A 17,624-nucleotide genomic window follows, 5' to 3' on the forward strand; every position below is an offset into this window, starting at 1 on the left:
ATGTGAGTCTGCGGGTGCTCTATGAGTCTTTCCGTGAGTCTATGGGTCTCTATGTGAGTCTGTGGAAGAGAGGTAGGCAGTCGGTCATGGGCAGAGCAGAAAAAGGAGGTCTTCTACTCTATGCAATCCACCAACTCTGACTGCCTCCACGGTGCCGGGCTAAAGGCCGGGCTGGCCTACAGGCTGCAGGCCGGGCTACAGGCTAATTCATGGGAAACAGGTATGTCGAACTTCTTTCGCACACCGTACGTTGCCAACCGTGCTAATCGGAGGTGCGAATGAGTCGTTTGTACACGTGGACGGAAACCGGAGCGCCAAAGTGCGAGGTGGCAACGCTCTATCCCGCACGGCTGGAACAGATGGGGAGATCATACGTGTGTATGTATGTTGAACTTCTTTCGCACCGCGTAAGGAAGCCAACCGTGCGGTGGACAGAGACTGTGGCCGCCCGTGTGAAAGAGGGAGTTCCACGCTGTCCGTATAATACACACACCCTCACACCCCCACACACCCCCACACCGTCACACCGTCACACCGTCACACCCCCACACACCCCCACACCCCCACCGCTCCGCAGGGAACAAACATTTTTGATACAAGGGATGCCCAACCTCGGCGTCTGCTTTACGCAAAGAATTGAACAAGTGGCAAAGAAGACACACAACACGCATATCGGGACAAATAAGATTGTTCCAAAAAGTTATCTTTGTGTTTCAAGAAGGGTTGCCATTCCAAGGTGTTGCGTTAAATATCAGCTGATCGTGAAAAGCATTGCTGCCCGTCCAGTTACATGAATACAATTGTTTAGAAGTATTTTACTCATCCGTTTTCGTTAATTGCATAATCTTGCCAATTAATTAATTGATAACTACTCTTGCCTTCGGGACATGTTTCTTTATTGCCTTCGTATGAATATCGTTGCATGAATTTTTAAGGACTTTTTGTTCCTATCGCCGTGTATGCTCGCGTACTCTGAGGAATAATCGACTGTTACCCAGTTAACAAACGTGATCATTGAAGGTTAAATGTATGGATCAACGAGGGGAACATCTCCAGGAGTACTGTGTTGACAATTCCAAGCATAAGAATTCGCATATTAGAGTGTTAAGGTTTTGTTTAGAAATTAAAATTGCTTAACACAGAAGTGTTTGAGTGTTTCTTTCCTGAGTTCATGCGTAACTATCTTATTTATAAGAACTGTATCCTGCGTTGAGATTTGAATTTGGAGACCTGACATAAACCCACGAAGACATATTCAGTAAATGATAAACGAGAATTAATTGTATTAAACCGATCGATAATACGAACCTAGGAAACGAAGCCGAGCTTAATCTGGCGTACTTACAGCACACCTGCATAACTTCATACTATTAATTGCATGATCCCAATTGATAATACTACCCTCGTCAGCGAGGCAGGGCCTAATTATCATAACGGCACGCATTGGCATAATCAGATGCAATTACATAACTTAATACGATTACACCTCCATAACTAACATAATTTATGCGCATAATCACATAAATTAGCATAATTTTGGATAATTACGCATTTTTAAAATTTCATTTAATTTTTATTATTTTTATTTTAAAATTCAATACCCGGCATATACAACAGAGGTGCGGGGGAAGGATACTTATTTGGCTGTCCCACCTTCTCCTGGCAGAGCCAGGGAGCACGGCTCCTCCTGGACGCCCATGGCAAGGGGAGCATCACGACGTTCGTGCGGCGGTCCACCAACCCTCGCTGCCTACTGCTGCCGCTACTGCCGCTGCTACCGCCCGTTTCTGCTGCTGCCACTGCCGCCGCCGCCGCCGCCGCCGCGTCCACAGTACCGGAGCGGAGGCGCCGAGCGTGTGAGCGGCAGCGCAGCCACCGCCCGTCCCGCTCACCTCTCCCGGCCGGATCTTGATGTAGAAGTTGCTGCGCTTGTAGGAAATCTTGAGGATCTTGGGCCAGGGGAAGCGGTTGATGCGCAGTCGGTCCTTGTAGACGAGCAGGCCGCTCGAGCAGACGCCCAGCGTGATGTCCACCCCCTCCGAGTCCTGCGCGCGCGAGACAACCGCCCCCCCCACCGTCAACCCCCCCCCGTCCCAGTTACCCCAACGGCCACCCGCCCCCGCCCCACCGCGTGCGTTTCCACGCCGCGGTGCCACGGTTGTTGGGCTTCCTGAAAGCTTATGAACTCGAGCTTTCGTTTTGTGTTACCACAATAACCCCAACCGCTCCCTGGGGCCGGCGGCGTCAACGACCGCGCGGCGACTCGCAGGGCGGCTCCGTTGAGCTGGCGGTCTCGATGAGGCCGAGCAGCAGCTGAGAGACGTCGGGCACGCGACGGCGCGCCGCGTCGAGCGTCCGGGCGCTGCCCGTCCGCCGTTTACAGCCCAGCGGTGGCATTTCCACGTTCCTATGGCGCGGAGCGACGGCCCTGGCGGCGTTCGCTGCCGGTGCCGCGTGTTGCTCGGCGCAAGCCGAGTCTTAACTATTGACTCCTGGTAACGGTTTTTGGTTTTTACCTGGTAAGGCCCCACCGAGCTGCTATACAGCTCTTTTTCAGAAGCGCCCTGGCCAACACAAATTGATCGCTCAACAAAGACGCTCACCAAGTGTATCGCAGCAGCCAAAGACTCTAAACGGAAACCTCCACTACGCCCGGTAAACCTGGAGCTTAACTCGCAACATTTCCGATTGCGAGCCGCTCGCCCCGCCACCGAGTCCCCTGTCCGGATCGACGATCGTGACTCAAATTTCGATTTGAAGCTTTCGTGACTGCAAGGATTCATCTTCTTTGGCTCTTTCGGTAAAGTCATGTAAAATGAGAATAAATTAATAAATTAATAAAATAAGACAATTAAATTCTCATGACGTTTCGGCCACAACACAAGTGGCCTTCTTCAGGTGAAAGGAACAGACCTGTCGGGACGACAGAGCTTCAATGAACGCTGCTAAGATTCGTAGCGTCTTTTAAGCTGGGTGAGAGAAGTGAGGCACCTTGGCAAAGGAGTTTACATATCAAACAGGAGAATTTAGCATTGAAATAGCTGAGGGATTAGCTTGTGACTGGTCACAGAAATAGCCATGTTAAAGCCAAAGTTTACACATCAACAGAGGCACCTAGTACATGGACGCCAAAGGGGCTGCACTATCCAACTATCAAACAGTAAACCGATGTGAAAAAACTAAGTGTAAATTACATCAATATAATAAATGTCCTCAATATATTCTTCAATAAGCTGAGCTATTAACAGCAACTGGGGATCGTGACTCAATCTCACCTTACCGACAGTCGCGTAATCATCGCCTCCCCAAGTTGCCGCCACGGCGAATGTGAAATTGTACGCACGACGACCGTGGTTTTAGATGCGGTGGCCTAATCTTAGTGAGGGCGGAACAGGCGCGGGCGGTGTTCAGGAGGGCTTGTTGGGGTAGGCCTGGTGGTGGCTGGGGGGGGGGGGGGGGGCGGGCTGGGGAGGGGCGGCAGAGGAGTGTGGAGCTATCGCATTTGGGTAGACAAAGGCGGTGGCTGGGGGACTGTTGCTGGCGACGCAGATGACGAAGCGCCCACCACCTAAGTCGGTGGGCGTTACTCGCGCTCCAGAAGGCGTACGACTGCGTGTTCATCCCAACGAAGCCAGCCACAGGAGGGAACGGAGGAGAATTGCGGGGGGCAGAAGGAGGAGGAGACGGCGGCTCTGCCCGGCAGCAGGAAGCCAAAACAAACAACGGACGGTGGTGGCGGTGACTCGCCTTGGCCTGGTGCAGGTCCACGCCGTACATGGACAGCTTCTTGGCGTTCTCCAGGAAGTGGCGCTCAGCCTCGGCCGGGGTTTGTCCCCTGAGGTTCACAGACACGTGGGTGGGGTGGGTGGTTAGACGCGTGGGTGTGGTGGGTGGTTAGACGCGTGGGTGGGGTGGGTGGTTAGACGCGTGGGTGTGGTGGGTGGTTAGACGCGTGGGTGTGGTGGGTGGTTAGACACGTGGGTGGGGTGGGTGGTTAGACGCGTGGGTGGGGTGAATGGTTAGATGCGTGGGTGGGGTGGGTGGTTAGACACGTGGGTGGGGTGGGTGGTTAGACGCGTGGGTGGGGTGGGTGGTTAGACGCGTGGGTGTGGTGGGTGGTTAGACATGTGGGTGGGGTGGGTGGTTAGACGCGTGGGTGGGGTGGGTGGTTAGACGCGTGGGTGGGGTGGGTGGTTAGACGCGTGGGTGTGGTGGGTGGTTAGGCGCGTGGGTGGGGTGGGTGGTTAGACACGTGTGTGGGGTGGGTGGTTAGACGCGTGGGTGGGGTGGGTGGTTAGACGCGTGGGTGGGGTGGGTGGTTAGACGCGTGGGTGGGGTGGGCGGTTAGACGCGTGGGTGTGGTGGGCGGTTAGACGCGTGGGTGTGGTGGGTGGTTAGACGCGTGGGTGGGGTGGGTGGTTAGACGCGTGGGTGTGGTGGATGGTTAGACGCGTGGGTGTGGTGGGCGGTTAGACGCGTGGGTGTGGTGGGCGGTTAGACGCGTGGGTGTGGTGGATGGTTAGACGCGTGGGTGTGGTGGGTGGTTAGACGCGTGGGTGTGGTGGGCGGTTAGACGCATGGGTGTGGTGGATGGTTAGACGCGTGGGTGTGGTGGGCGGTTAGACGCGTGGGTGTGGTGGGTGGTTAGACGCGTGGGTGTGGTGGGTGGTTAGACACTGGGACCCACCGACTCTGTGAGTGCGGCGGGGCGGTGATGAGCCTGGCATGGCAAAGAGCGCAGCGCGGCGCACGAACCGGTGGGTCTTGTGCAGCTCGGCGATCTTCTCGAGCAGCTCGTGGGAGTGCGCCGGCGCGAAGCGGAAGCCCGAGGAGGCCACGTAGTCGGCGCCGTGCTCGTCGGCCTCGTGGTCGCCCAGCTCGGCCTGCAGCGCGTAGGAGCCCAGCAGAGCCAGCGTCACAAACGAGCACGGCAGCCGCCCCGACGACACGTCCTGACGCAGCTGCAGGCACGCGTAGTACCTGGGACGGGGTGGGGGTTGGATGAGAGGGAGAGGGGGAGTGGGGGGGGGCACAGGCGGTACAGGGCGGAGGGGAGGGAGAGGGGGAATAGAACGGCATCAGGAGAGAGTGCTCCAGTGAGACAAGGCCAGAGAGGTTAGAGGTAAAGGCGCAGCGCTACAATTTGTTGCTCGTGCCATTGCTATTACTTATGAACGCCCGCACCTACAAACGCCCGCACCTACAAACGCCCGCACCTACAAACCACCGCACCTACAAACCACCGCACCTACAAACGCCCGCACCTACAAACCACCGCACCTACAAACCACCGCACCTACAAACGCCCGCACCTACAAACCATCGCACCTACAAACCACCGCACCTACAAACCACCGCACCTACAAACCACCGCACCTACAAACCACCGCACCTACAAACCACCGCACCTACAAACCACCGCACCTACAAACCACCGCACCTACAAACCACCGCACCTACAAACCACTGCACCTACAAACCACCGCACCTACAAACCACTGCACCTACAAACCACCGCACCTACAAACCACCGCACCTACAAACCACCGCACCTACAAACCACCGCACCTATGAACGCCCGCACCTACAAACCACCGCACCTACAAACCACCGCACCTACAAACCACCGCACCTACAAACCACCGCACCTATGAACGCCCGCACCTACGAACGCCCGCACTTATGAACATCTGACTTATGAACATCTGACTTATGAACATCTGACTTATGAACATCTGACTTATGAACATCTGACTAATGAACATCTGACTTATGAACGTCCACACTTAGGAACGAACCGCCGTTGAGACATACTTACGAACTGATCCGCGGAACTATTTTGTTGCAATCCTACGCGAGATGTAATGGGTCCCAGCGTTCCCGCACGATGCACGACAGTGAATCGTTCTGACTCAAGTTAAGTGAAAATAAAACCGGTTTTTATTCTGTCGACGTTACTTCATTTTATATTTTATGTACTCTCCAGTATTTATGTATTATTGCATGCAAACGTACAATACTGCGTATTCATGAGTTTAACATTGCCGCCCTTTATCGTTGAACCGTAGGACATTTTTAAATACTGACCGAACGTGCAATTAGCGATTGGGAGTTCCGACATACGAACAACCCCGACTTACGAACGGCTCTCAGGAATGTAACCCGTTCCCCCAAGTCGAGCACTAGCCCCTGCATTCGAAATTTCGACGCAGTCCCCTCCACGTGAGCCCGGCTCGAGCCACGTGATCGTTAAGACCCGCGCACGCGCCGGCGATCTCAACGCTCGCGTGCGCCGTCCGCCACGCAAAGAAGCGGGTTGCACGTTCACCGCGAAAGTCACTGCCGCTGGCTGTCCGTGACTCCGGGCAAAACACGTTGGTCACACTGCGACGTGACGATGTCACACCGCGCGCCTTTTGAGCCACCGCGGCGCTGCCCGCGTGCCACCACCGTCGCCGCCGCCGGTCGCCTTACCTGGTGATGTCCTCCGTGAGCTGCGACGGGTCCGGCGGATAGAACTTCACGTTGAAGGAAAACGCCCACGGCCCGTCTGGCAGACACGAGGGGAGCGGAGGTGGCAGAAGTGGCAGTGGCGATGGTTAAAGCCGGCCAACGGCCAATCGCGCGGGCGCAGTGCGCCGTGCCGCGGAGCATTGTGGGTAAAAGCAAACATAAGCAGAACCCCCGTTCTGCGTCATAGACACAAATATTATATTCATCCACCGGTCTCATTAGACCAGTGTTGTCAACCAGCAGCAGCAGTATTTGCTGAAGGAAGCAGACACAGGACCGGTTCAGACGGAGTGCTCTTGCCAATAACATCCGGCAACCCAGCAGCCTGTTTCACGTGCAGCCCTGGCTCTGCCGATGAGGGCCAAGCCCAATTGCTTAATTAAGCTGTTTAATTGGCTTTTAGTTGTGTGTGCGTGTTCTCTCGTCTCTGAGTTGCCCAATCTGTCTCGTGGTGTACTACGAATTTTTGTTCCATTATTGTTGTTAATGACCACGGTGTTTGCGAATCAAATCCCATGGGCAAGCTGGCTCTGTGTGGGGCGGGGGGGTGGTGAATCTAAAAAGATATTCCTTCACCGGGCCCACCACATCCAGCAGACCTCTCACTCAGGGGACCCATAAAAAAATATTCAGTGAGAAATGAATCCCCGTTCATTTATGCATATATAACATCATGGTCAATCCACTGCTGGATGAAGGCCTTCCCAAAGCCACTGCCACCTCTTGACGAATATAAATCCATAAAGGTTTTGTGAGGGGATTACTTTTTGAAGAACACATTTCAACGAGCTAACACAACCACGGCCGGGCATGCGATTGGTGGGGGAATTATTTTCTCGGGTTAATTGCTAAGACTCTGACCGGTGGAAGGCGGCATGGTTGCAGAGAAAATACGTTCGTTTTGGGAACGTGGCTATGTATCATATGACGGTATTACCTCGTTATTATAATTAAATTACGGTATTTGCTCGCTATGAAAATTAGACTACGGCATTCTCCACGAACCATAATTAGATTACGGAATCCCCTCATTACTATAATTAGATTACGGCATTCTCTACGAACTTTAATTAGATTACGTCAATCCCTCGTTGTTATTATTATTATTAGATTACGGTATTGCCTCGTTATTGTAGTTAGCTTACATAATTCCCTCGTTCCAATCATTTGATTACGGTATTCCCTTGTTACTATAATTAGATTATGGCATTCCCTCATTATGTAATTAGCTTACGGTATTGCCTCATCATTAAAATTTTATTACGGCATTCCCTCTTTCTGAGACACAAATGGGGTGTACGGTGCTGCAGAGCATTATGGGTAAATATAATCCCGGCCACCACCCTCGCCTGTCTGCTGTACACAAAACCTAATGTGCATTGCTGCAGTGCACCACGGGTAAATATGTTTGAGTCCATCACACTCCCGGCTCTCCAGATGAACGTAACCACGCGGCGTGCAATTGCAGGAAGCAAACGCGCAGAATAATTGCCTACGTTCCCCGTTGGCGAGAGCGCCCCGTGGAATCTGCCTTCAATGTCGCCTGGATTTTGTGACGTAAACGCGTGAGGAATCCTTCGGGGTTGCATAACCCCAGGATGGGCGGGGGGTGTTGGCGCAGCGGTCGGCGGCGCTGCGCGATGAACGTGACCGACCCCGAGTCCGTTTACCTGGCGACCGCTAACATCAGTGGCGCGAGGGATAACGGAACCGGCCCTCGCCGCTCCACGGCCCAAACTGCCAGCCGCCGCCCATCTGCCCAACCCGCACTGACCAGCGTGGCGAAGTACGGTCAAACAACAACCCCACACGGTAGCGTGGCGGGCCGGCGGTCGGGGATACCTTTAATCCAGCAGCGGACGAACAAAGGGCAGGTGAGTTTAACACGTCGGGATCTCGTTGTCCAATGTTACCCACAAGAGGTTGCTTGGGTTCGATCGCGGAAATGGCTGGTTGTAGCTCTCCGACCCCGTGGCCGCTACTGTGAAAAAGAGCTTCGCAGCTCATCGGATTTCCTCTAGAGATGAACCAAGATTCTGATGCCCATGCTGCGCTGGTTTGTCCGCTTGCGTCTTTTGGGCAGGGGCCGCCGCTTTCCAGGGCGCGGCACCAAAACAGCGACGACGCCACTCGACGCGCCAGGTCGTCCCCCCGCAAGAGCTACAGTATCATCCGTGGCCTCCCCATCGCAGACGGACGGACGGACCGACGGACACAGGCAGACCGACAGAGGGTAGTGACGGGCGGGCGGCGCTAATGCCTTCGTGCTTTCAGCCTCGGTGGAAACCGTGAAAGTGTCTCCTGGGTTCCTGGCTGCCTGCTGCGTCCCGCCCCAGAAGGGGGTTCTGATCAACCTCCCACGGCTCGAGCGAGCGCCGAGGCGACACTTAATCTTCCGCTTACAGCCCTGCAGAGCCAGGAGGGGTAGGACAATCGCTGTTGATTTACCCACAAAGTGATGCTGAATGTTATCGACCCCAGAGGGATTATGGGGTTGAGCCAACTCAATAGCAGGGTGTGGACTCACGCGACCTTCCGATCACTCTGCCACCACGGTCACCATCGCTCCACCGCCCCCCACGCCCCACCGCCCCCCCCCCCACGCCCCATCGGTCACCCCCCATGCCCCACCCTACCGGCCCCCCACGTCCCACCAGCCCCCCACCAGCCGCCCAAGAGTGAGAATGTGGCAAAGCGAAACTTACTTCCGACTTGCTTTTTAATATCCTTGGCAGGATCCAACCAATTCTGCAAAGTAACAAAGGACAAGAGATGAAGATCCAACCCGTGGGGAGACAGGGCAAAAATCGCATTGCGGAAACACCACGCACAGCGGCACTTACCCACAAAGCGATGCTCATTTTATCGACCCAAGAGGGATTGTGGGCTGAGCAAACTCCATCTCGCCGCGGTGGCTGGGAGATGTTGTGTCTCCTTCGCCTGGTGTACAGGAGGTCGTGGATAGGATCCCAACCCTGACGCCTGTTATACGTTTGAGTTTGCATGTTCTCCCCGTGGTCACGTGGATTTTTCTGCAGTTCCTCCGGTTTGTTTCCTTCACATTTACAACCAACCACGCGTTTCTAGATTATTTGGCCGCAATACATTTCCACGCGATAAGCCACTTCGTTGGGCTATCATGTGTGGCCGGGTAACTTCAGAGGGCTTTACCTGGTAAATAACATTGGCGAGTTTTGTTTAAAATTCTAGTTACCTCCCCGCCCACACGCGTGGGTTTTCTGCGGGTACTACCGTTATGCACGAACAACAACTACTGCTGCTTCACTTGGGCCTCGGTAACAATGACAATGTTTGGTGCGAAGCCAACATGGTTTACGGAAGTTGAGCCACAGCCCAGAGTCAGGATATAATCATCGAGCAGCGCTTCGGGTGGCTAACACCCGGGTTCGAACCCAGGCTTGTCAGCCGTGCCGGCCCGGCACTCTGACCTCTGACCCACCGCGTGGCCTCCTCCTACTGTCCGTCCGGTGCCCGCCGAGCAGCACTGGCATCCGGTTTGTCGGACGAATGCGTTACAAGGCCGCACTCGTTACACACAAAGCGCTGAACACAAATGAACCACGGTACCTTGCCGATCTCGTCAAGGAGCATAAACCAACGTCACGCAAACTCCGGCCATCCTCGCAGCAGCAGAAGCGGCTTTTGGCTGAGCCATCGAACTAAGACGGTCAACCGCGGCGCGTGGCGCTTTCAGGTGCGCCTCTGCGGCCGTCTGGGACGCTGTTCCTTCCGATGCACTTTTAAATCATCATCGAGATTGTCAAACACATTTCTTTACAGCTGCTTTTGGTGTTTAGTTTGTTGACCTTCGCCCGCATCTACGATTAGCGCGGTTGGCCAAGTACGGTGGTGGTACGGAAGAAGTTCAACGTACACACGTACGTACTCCTCCTTCCCCGTGGCGGCGGTAACGAAGGGAGGCCGTGAATCGAGACGGCCGGCGATGCCCTCACCTTGTGGTCTTGGGCATCCTGGAAGGCCAGGCCGAAGTAGTCCTTCTCCAGGAGGTTGAGGTGGTCGCACACTTTGTCGAAGAGCACCTGCCCCTTGGAGTGCTTCTGCTCACGCCACAGCCAGATGCAAGGGCCCGGCAAGGGGGCAGCGCGCACGATCATGATCACGTGCATTCAAGATCGAAACGTCATCATGTCCGGAGCCGTTAAGCAATCCAACTTTCCAACATAACCACCTCGACCACCACCTTCACGACGTTGTGTTCCACCCTCTGCCAGACCCCACAGCTGCTGCACTGGAGACTCGCAGTGACCTCCAACATTTCCATGACAGTCTCATCCCATTTGTTCTTAAATTCACACACTGCGACTGACCCATAGACTCACACAGAGACCCATAGACTCACACAGAGACCCAAAGACTCACACAGAGACACAGACTCACACAAATACCCATAGACTAACACAAAGACCCATTGACTCACACAGAGACCCAGACTGACACAAATACCCATAGACTAACACAAATACCCATAGACTGACACAGAGACCCATAGACTCACACAAATACCCATAGACTAACACAAAGACACATTGACTCACACAGAGACACAGACTCACACAAATACCCATAGACTAACACAAAGACCCATTGACTCACACAGAGATCCAGACTCACACAGAGACCCGTAGACTGGCTACGGTCCAGGCAACATCACCACCACCACATCATCACCCCCACCACCACATCACCAAATCACCACCACCACACCATCACCACGTGCCTGACACTGGATACGGAAGAAGAAAAAGAGGAATGTTTTGAATGACTGCTTTCATTCTGGGAAGGATGCAGCTCAATGGCCCGAGGAGACGTGTCAGGGTTTGGTCAAAGTGGCACCAGTTATTGTGGAAGCGGATGTATGTATGTGCATGTTGAACTTCTTTTGCGTCGTACGTAGCCAACCGTGCCGAATCGGACGTGCAGGGGGAAGGACAACAAACTAAACACGAAAAGTAGTTACGAAAAAAAAACGAGTTTTCAATTTAGATCGTTAAGGACGTCGGGCTGACACGGCTCAAAACGAGTCCACAAACGTCTCCCAGCGCCAGTCGGCAACGTACGGGCCGACAGCAAATGAACATCGAGTAAAAATAAAACTACATTTTTATTTGACCAGGTAAGGCTGTGTTGCTCTTTTCCCACAAGCGACGTGGCCATCACAAATGATAGCTCAACGAAGTGGCTTATCGTTACGTGGAAATTCATAGCAACAGCCAAGTATTCCCAACGCGTCACGTTGATTCTAGATGGGGAGGGGGAAAACCAGAGGACCCGGAGAAAAATCCAAGCGACCACGGGGAGAGAGAGAGACACGCACGCTCCAAATATACAGCAGCAGGCGTCAGGGTTGGTATCGAACCCACGACCTCCTGTACACCAGGCGAGGTAGTTAACATCTCATAGCCACCGTGATGATGATGAGAGAGAGACACGCAAACTCCAAATATACAGCAGCAGGCGTCAGGGTCGTGATCGAACCCACGACCTCTTGCAGACCAGGCGAGGTAGTTAACATCTCCTAGCCACCGTGATGACGATGAGAGAGAGACACGCAAGCTCCAAATATACAGCAGCAGCAGGCGTCAGGGTCGGAATCGAACCCCACGACCTCCTGTACACCAGGCGAGGGAGTCAACATCTCCTAGCCGCTGCGGTGTCTGCAAGTAAAGACGGCGAGGTCGCGAGCCCCTCCCGTTCACGCGACGCACGTCCTCCCTCGATCTACAGCGCCAGTTATAAACGCGAGGCCGACGATTGTCGGTAGCGCCTGCTCATCACCGCCGGCGAGAGACGCAGCCGGCACGAACGACGGTGGCGGCAGCGCTGCGTATCAGACTAGCTCGCGTTCCATCACAACGCACTAGGCCAGCGCGTGCGAGCGGCAGTGTGCGTGCATGCGTGCGTGCATGCATGTCCGCGCGCGCGTGCGTGGGAAGCGGCAGTGTAGAGGTTAGCGCTGTGATGCGCTGCAAACCCGCGGACCTGATGTTCGATTTCCGCTGACAACCAACACCAGTGACGATTAATTGGCGCTGTAAAACAGATGATTGTCCGGCAAAAAAACAACCCCCTAACCCCCTTGGTGGTGCCGGACGATAACGCTGTGATGGATGGCAACAATGCCATGGAGGGAAGGCAAATTCCAAAATCGGCTATGGCGCTTGTAGGCCACCACAGTGGCCAAATGGAGGCTCTGGATGGGTGCGAGGGGCTGGTAACCCCTCCAAAATCAATTCAACTACCACTGAACTACGTGCAAAATACACGACGCTTGTGCCGGAGGGCACGGGGAGACCGGCGTCTATGATGTCTCCTGGCAAAATCCCATTTGGCGGAGCCAGGACACTGAATCCTTATAATCGGGGGTTCCTCCAGAAAACAGCAAAAAGCCACTGCGAGTGGCCACGTGGAATGTTCACATGCTCACAGAGGTGGAGAGGCTGCCACTCCTCTGACGGGAGCTGGACCGGTACCGCCTGGATCTCTGCGGTATTCACCATGAGGGGTGGACAGTCGGGGAAGGAGACTGCCAAACAACAGGGAGTGGCTATTTTTCTGAACAAAATGAAGGGGGCGTGGGAAAGTGGCGGTGAGGTGTGGGAAGCTGTCGGCCCCAGGCTACTTGGGGATAATCTTCCCATCAACCAGAGGCGAGGAGTCGTGGTGGTGGTGTGGTTGTTACTTATGCCCCCACTGAAGATGAACATCAGTGGAGGGATGCAGGCAAGGCCCATCAGTCAGATACCTTCTATGACCTGACACAGATGCAGTGGTCTGGACCACTGGACGGGTTCCAAAGGATTAGAAGAATGCCCTAGTGGTCCCCTTCTTTAAGAAGGGGGACCTAACAGACTGTAACAACTACAGGGACATCTCCCTCCTCAGTGTGTCGGGAAAAGTCCTAGCATGCTGAGGAGAGGCTTACGGAGCCCAAACGTGATTTCAGGCCAGGGTGGTCCTGCACAGATGCCATAGGAAATTCCAACAGGACCTACATCTCTGCTTTATTGACCTGGTCAATAAATATGATACCATCAATAGACCTGGGCTCTGGTCTATTCTTCATGTTTTCTAAGTCCTTGTCTCTCTGCTCACAATCATTAAGGACCTTCATGATGGTGGGCAGGCCCGGGTAAAACTACGTGGCCAGGAGTCGGAGCCATTCAATGTTCACCTTGGGGTGTGACAGGGATGTCCTCTGGCTTCAATGCCATCGGCCAGTCATCTCCAGTCAGTCAACCTATAGCATCTGGGTCTGTCCCGTGACCTCCTGCCAGCGGGGGTTCGACACTTCACGTGGCCTTAAAAGTGCACTTAGCCTGGCACAAGCACCGTGGTGACATCACCGCCACTTAGTTGTGAATGGCGGTTGTTGTTGTTGTGCCACATGAGTCCCGTTCACAACCAACACCAGTGACGATTAACTGGCACTGTAAATGAGATCGAATAATCGTCACGGGTGTTGGCTGTGAGTGGCAATCGAACCCTGGTCGCCAGGTTCGGAGCGCAGTGCGCCAACCGCTACACTCCCGCTCTCCACCACACACATACACACACACATACACACACATACATACACACATACACACATACACACACACGTACACACGTACACACACACACATACACACACGTACACACACACACATATACACAACAACAACCGCCATTCGCCACTAAGTGGCGGTGACGTCACCACGACGCTTGTGCCAGGACATGTGCACCTTGAGGCCACGTGGAGTGTCGAACGCCCGCTGGCAGGAGGTCACGGGGCAGACCCAGGTGCCACGGGTCGACTGACTGAGATGACTGGCTGATGCACCACCTGTGCCCCCTACTGTGTCAACCTGCTGTGCTTTAGCCACCCGGCGCTCCGCTCGTTGTTCTGAGCGTCGCTCCTCCGCCCTCCGTTGTTGTTGGAGGGCGACTACCTCCAACTGCCCAGTAGCATCCTTCACGAGCCTCCTCCACAGAGGCCGATCTTGACACCGCTGGTACCAGTCATCGACAAGTCCACTCAGCTCCACGTCCTCCTGTACCACATCACTCCATCTCTTCTCTCGCCCGTGTCGCGCCCTTTTAACCCCCTCTATCTGGCTGAACAAAAGCTGTTTCGGCATGCAGTGGCTGGGGATGCAGGCTACATGACCCAGCCAACGCAGCCTTGCCTGCCGGAGGAGCTCACCAATGGGACCCTGCCCAGATCTTTCAAGGGTTTGTGAGCTCCTCACACAATCCAGTCTGGTTAAACCCAGGATGGATCCTAGGCAGGCCAGCCTAAATGTTTCCAACCAGCGAAGATGTTCCATTAGGGGGGTCCACGTTTCGCAAGCGTAGAGAAGGGAGGGAATGACCGTGGCCGAGTAGACCTGAAGCTTAGTGCGGAGCGACAGACCAGGTAGCTCGACTGATTCGGAGTGAGACCTCTGCTGTTCAACTGGATCCGGTCATACACACACGTACACACATACACACACACATACACACACATACATACACACATACACACACACACATACACACACACATGCACACACCGCGGCGGCGGTGCAAGCAAGGGGAACGATTCGTGCCGGCGCTCGTTAGCAGGCGGTGCGCGCACCGCGGCACGCCCACTCACACCCCCCCTCCCCCCAACCCCCCCCCAACCCCCCCCCCACCCGCCGACATGGGGGCATGATGGGCAGCAGGTGGGCAAGACCTCCCCCGAGGCCCGGCCTAGCCGCGCTAATTGGGCCGTGCCAGATGCCGCTGCCGAGCGTGATCGAGTGGAGGATTTTTTGTTCAATCACAAACCACATGATCTCTTTCTTCCTTTCCACTGGCAAGCGGTTAACCCACCGAGCGTTCGCCTCCTGAGCCCGGGACGCGATTAAAGGCTTGCGCGGGACGTAACTTGGTGGCAACCATTCAATGACATCATCCAATTTAACAGGGAGTAGGCTCTCGCGACAATTCCTCACAGAGACGGGAAAGGATTCCACACAGGGAGGCAGAAAACGATCCCTCACAGATGTGCGATGGAGAGAGACGTGGGATGGAGAGAGACGTGGGACGGACACGTGGGATGGAGAGAGACGTGGGACGGAGAGAGACGTGGGACGGACACGTGGGATGGAGAGAGACGTGGGATGGAGAGAGACGTGGGACGGAGAGAGACGTAGGATGGAGAGAGACGTGGGACGGAGAGAGACGTGGGACGGAGAGAGACGTGGGACGGAGAGAGACATGGGACGGAGAGAGACGTGGGATGGAGAGAGACGTGGGATGGAGAGAGACGTGGGATGGAGAGAGACGTGGGATGGAGAGAGACGTGGGATGGAGAGAGACGTGGGATGGAGAGAGACGTGGGACGGACACGTGGGATGGAGAGAGACGTGGGATGGAGAGAGACGTGGGACGGACACGTGGGATGGAGAGAGACGTGGGATGGAGAGAGACGTGGGACGGAGAGAGACGTAGGATGGAGAGAGACGTGGGACGGAGAGAGACGTGGGACGGAGAGAGACGTGGGACGGAGAGAGACGTGGGACGGAGAGAGACGTGGGATGGAGTGAGACGTGGGTATGGAGAGAGACGTGGGTATGGAGAGAGACGTGGGATGGAGAGAGACGTGGGATGGAGAGAGACGTGGGATGGAGAGAGACGTGGGACGGAGAGAGACGTGGGATGGAGAGAGACGTGGGATGGAGAGAGACGTGGGATGGAGAGAGACGTGGGATGGAGAGAGACGTGGGACGGAGAGAGACGTGGGATGGAGAGAGACGTGGGACGGAGAGAGACGTGGGGACGGAGAGAGACGTGGGATGGAGAGAGACGTGGGACGGAGAGAGACGTGGGACGGAGAGAGACGTGGGATGGAGAGAGACGTGGGATGGAGAGAGACGTGGGATGGAGAGAGACGTGGGATGGAGAGAGACGTGGGATGGAGAGAGACGTGGGACGGAGAGAGACGTGGGACGGAGAGAGCCGTGGGATGGAGAGAGACGTGGGATGGAGAGAGACGTGGGATGGAGAGAGACATGGGGACGGAGAGAGACGTGGGACGGAGAGAGACGTGGGACAGAGAGAGACGTGGGACGGAGAGAGACGTTGGACGGATAGAGACGTGGGATGGAGAGAGACGTGGGATGGAGAGAGACGTGGGGACAAAGAGAGACGTGGAGACAGAGAGAGACGTGGGACAGAGAGAGACGTGGGATGGAGAGAGACGTGGGATGGAGAGAGACGTGGGACGGAGAGAGCCGTGGGATGGATAGAGACGTGGGACGGAGAGAGCCGTGGGATGGATAGAGACGTGGGATGGAGAGAGACGTGGGACGGAGAGAGCCGTGGGATGGAGAGAGACGTGGGATGGAGAGAGACGTGGGATGGAGAGAGACATGGGGACGGAGAGAGACGTGGGACGGAGAGAGACGTGGGACAGAGAGAGACATGGGACGGAGAGAGACGTGGGACGGATAGAGACGTGGGATGGAGAGAGACGTGGGATGGAGAGAGACGTGGGATGGAGAGAGACGTGGGATGGAGTGAGACGTGGGATGGAGAGAGACGTGGGATGGAGAGAGACATGGGGACGGAGAGAGACGTGGGACGGAGAGAGACGTGGGACAGAGAGAGACGTGGGACGGAGAGAGACGTGGGACGGATAGAGACGTGGGATGGAGAGAGACGTGGGATGGAGAGAGACGTGGGACGGAGAGAGACGTGGGGACGGAGAGAGACGTGGGATGGAGAGAGACGTGGGACAGAGAGAGACGTGGGACAGAGAGAGACATGGGACGGAGAGAGACATGGGATGGAGAGAGACGTGGGATGGAGAGAGACGTGGGACGGAGAGAGACGTGGGATGGAGAGAGACGTGGGACTGAGAGAGACGTGGGACGGAGAGAGACGTGGGACTGAGAGAGACGTGGGACTGAGAGAGACGTGGGACGGAGAGAGACGTGGGACTGAGAGAGACGTGGGACGGAGAGAGACGTGGGACGGAGAGAGACGTGGGACAGAGAGAGACGTGGGACTGAGAGAGACGTGGGATGGAGAGAGCCGTGGGATGGAGTGAGATGTGGGAT

The 17,624-nt window shown here is 55.3% G+C and overlaps 1 protein-coding gene across 6 annotated transcripts in view; it reads right to left on the reverse strand.

The window, feature by feature from the left end:
• The window catches only part of LOC116957809 (protein 4.1-like), a 95,531-nt gene that overhangs the window by 23,397 nt on the left and 54,510 nt on the right, over positions 1 to 17,624 (reverse strand). For all 6 annotated transcript variants that reach the window (XM_076073855.1, XM_076073858.1, XM_076073853.1 and 3 more), the window contains exons 4-9: positions 10,488 to 10,592; positions 9,219 to 9,261; positions 6,475 to 6,550; positions 4,756 to 4,980; positions 3,748 to 3,835; positions 1,893 to 2,045 (exon numbers count right to left, since the gene is read on the reverse strand). In XM_076073855.1, coding sequence (XP_075929970.1) covers positions 1,893 to 2,045; positions 3,748 to 3,835; positions 4,756 to 4,980; positions 6,475 to 6,550; positions 9,219 to 9,261; positions 10,488 to 10,592 — 690 coding nt within the window. The remainder of the gene's footprint in view (positions 1 to 1,892; positions 2,046 to 3,747; positions 3,836 to 4,755; positions 4,981 to 6,474; positions 6,551 to 9,218; positions 9,262 to 10,487; positions 10,593 to 17,624) is intronic.

This window comes from Petromyzon marinus, chromosome 43 (genome assembly GCF_048934315.1).
Source record: "Petromyzon marinus isolate PM22_M1 ecotype Great Lakes invasive population chromosome 43, UKy_Petmar_22M1.pri1.0, whole genome shotgun sequence".
Taxonomy (NCBI): domain Eukaryota; kingdom Metazoa; phylum Chordata; class Hyperoartia; order Petromyzontiformes; family Petromyzontidae; genus Petromyzon; species Petromyzon marinus.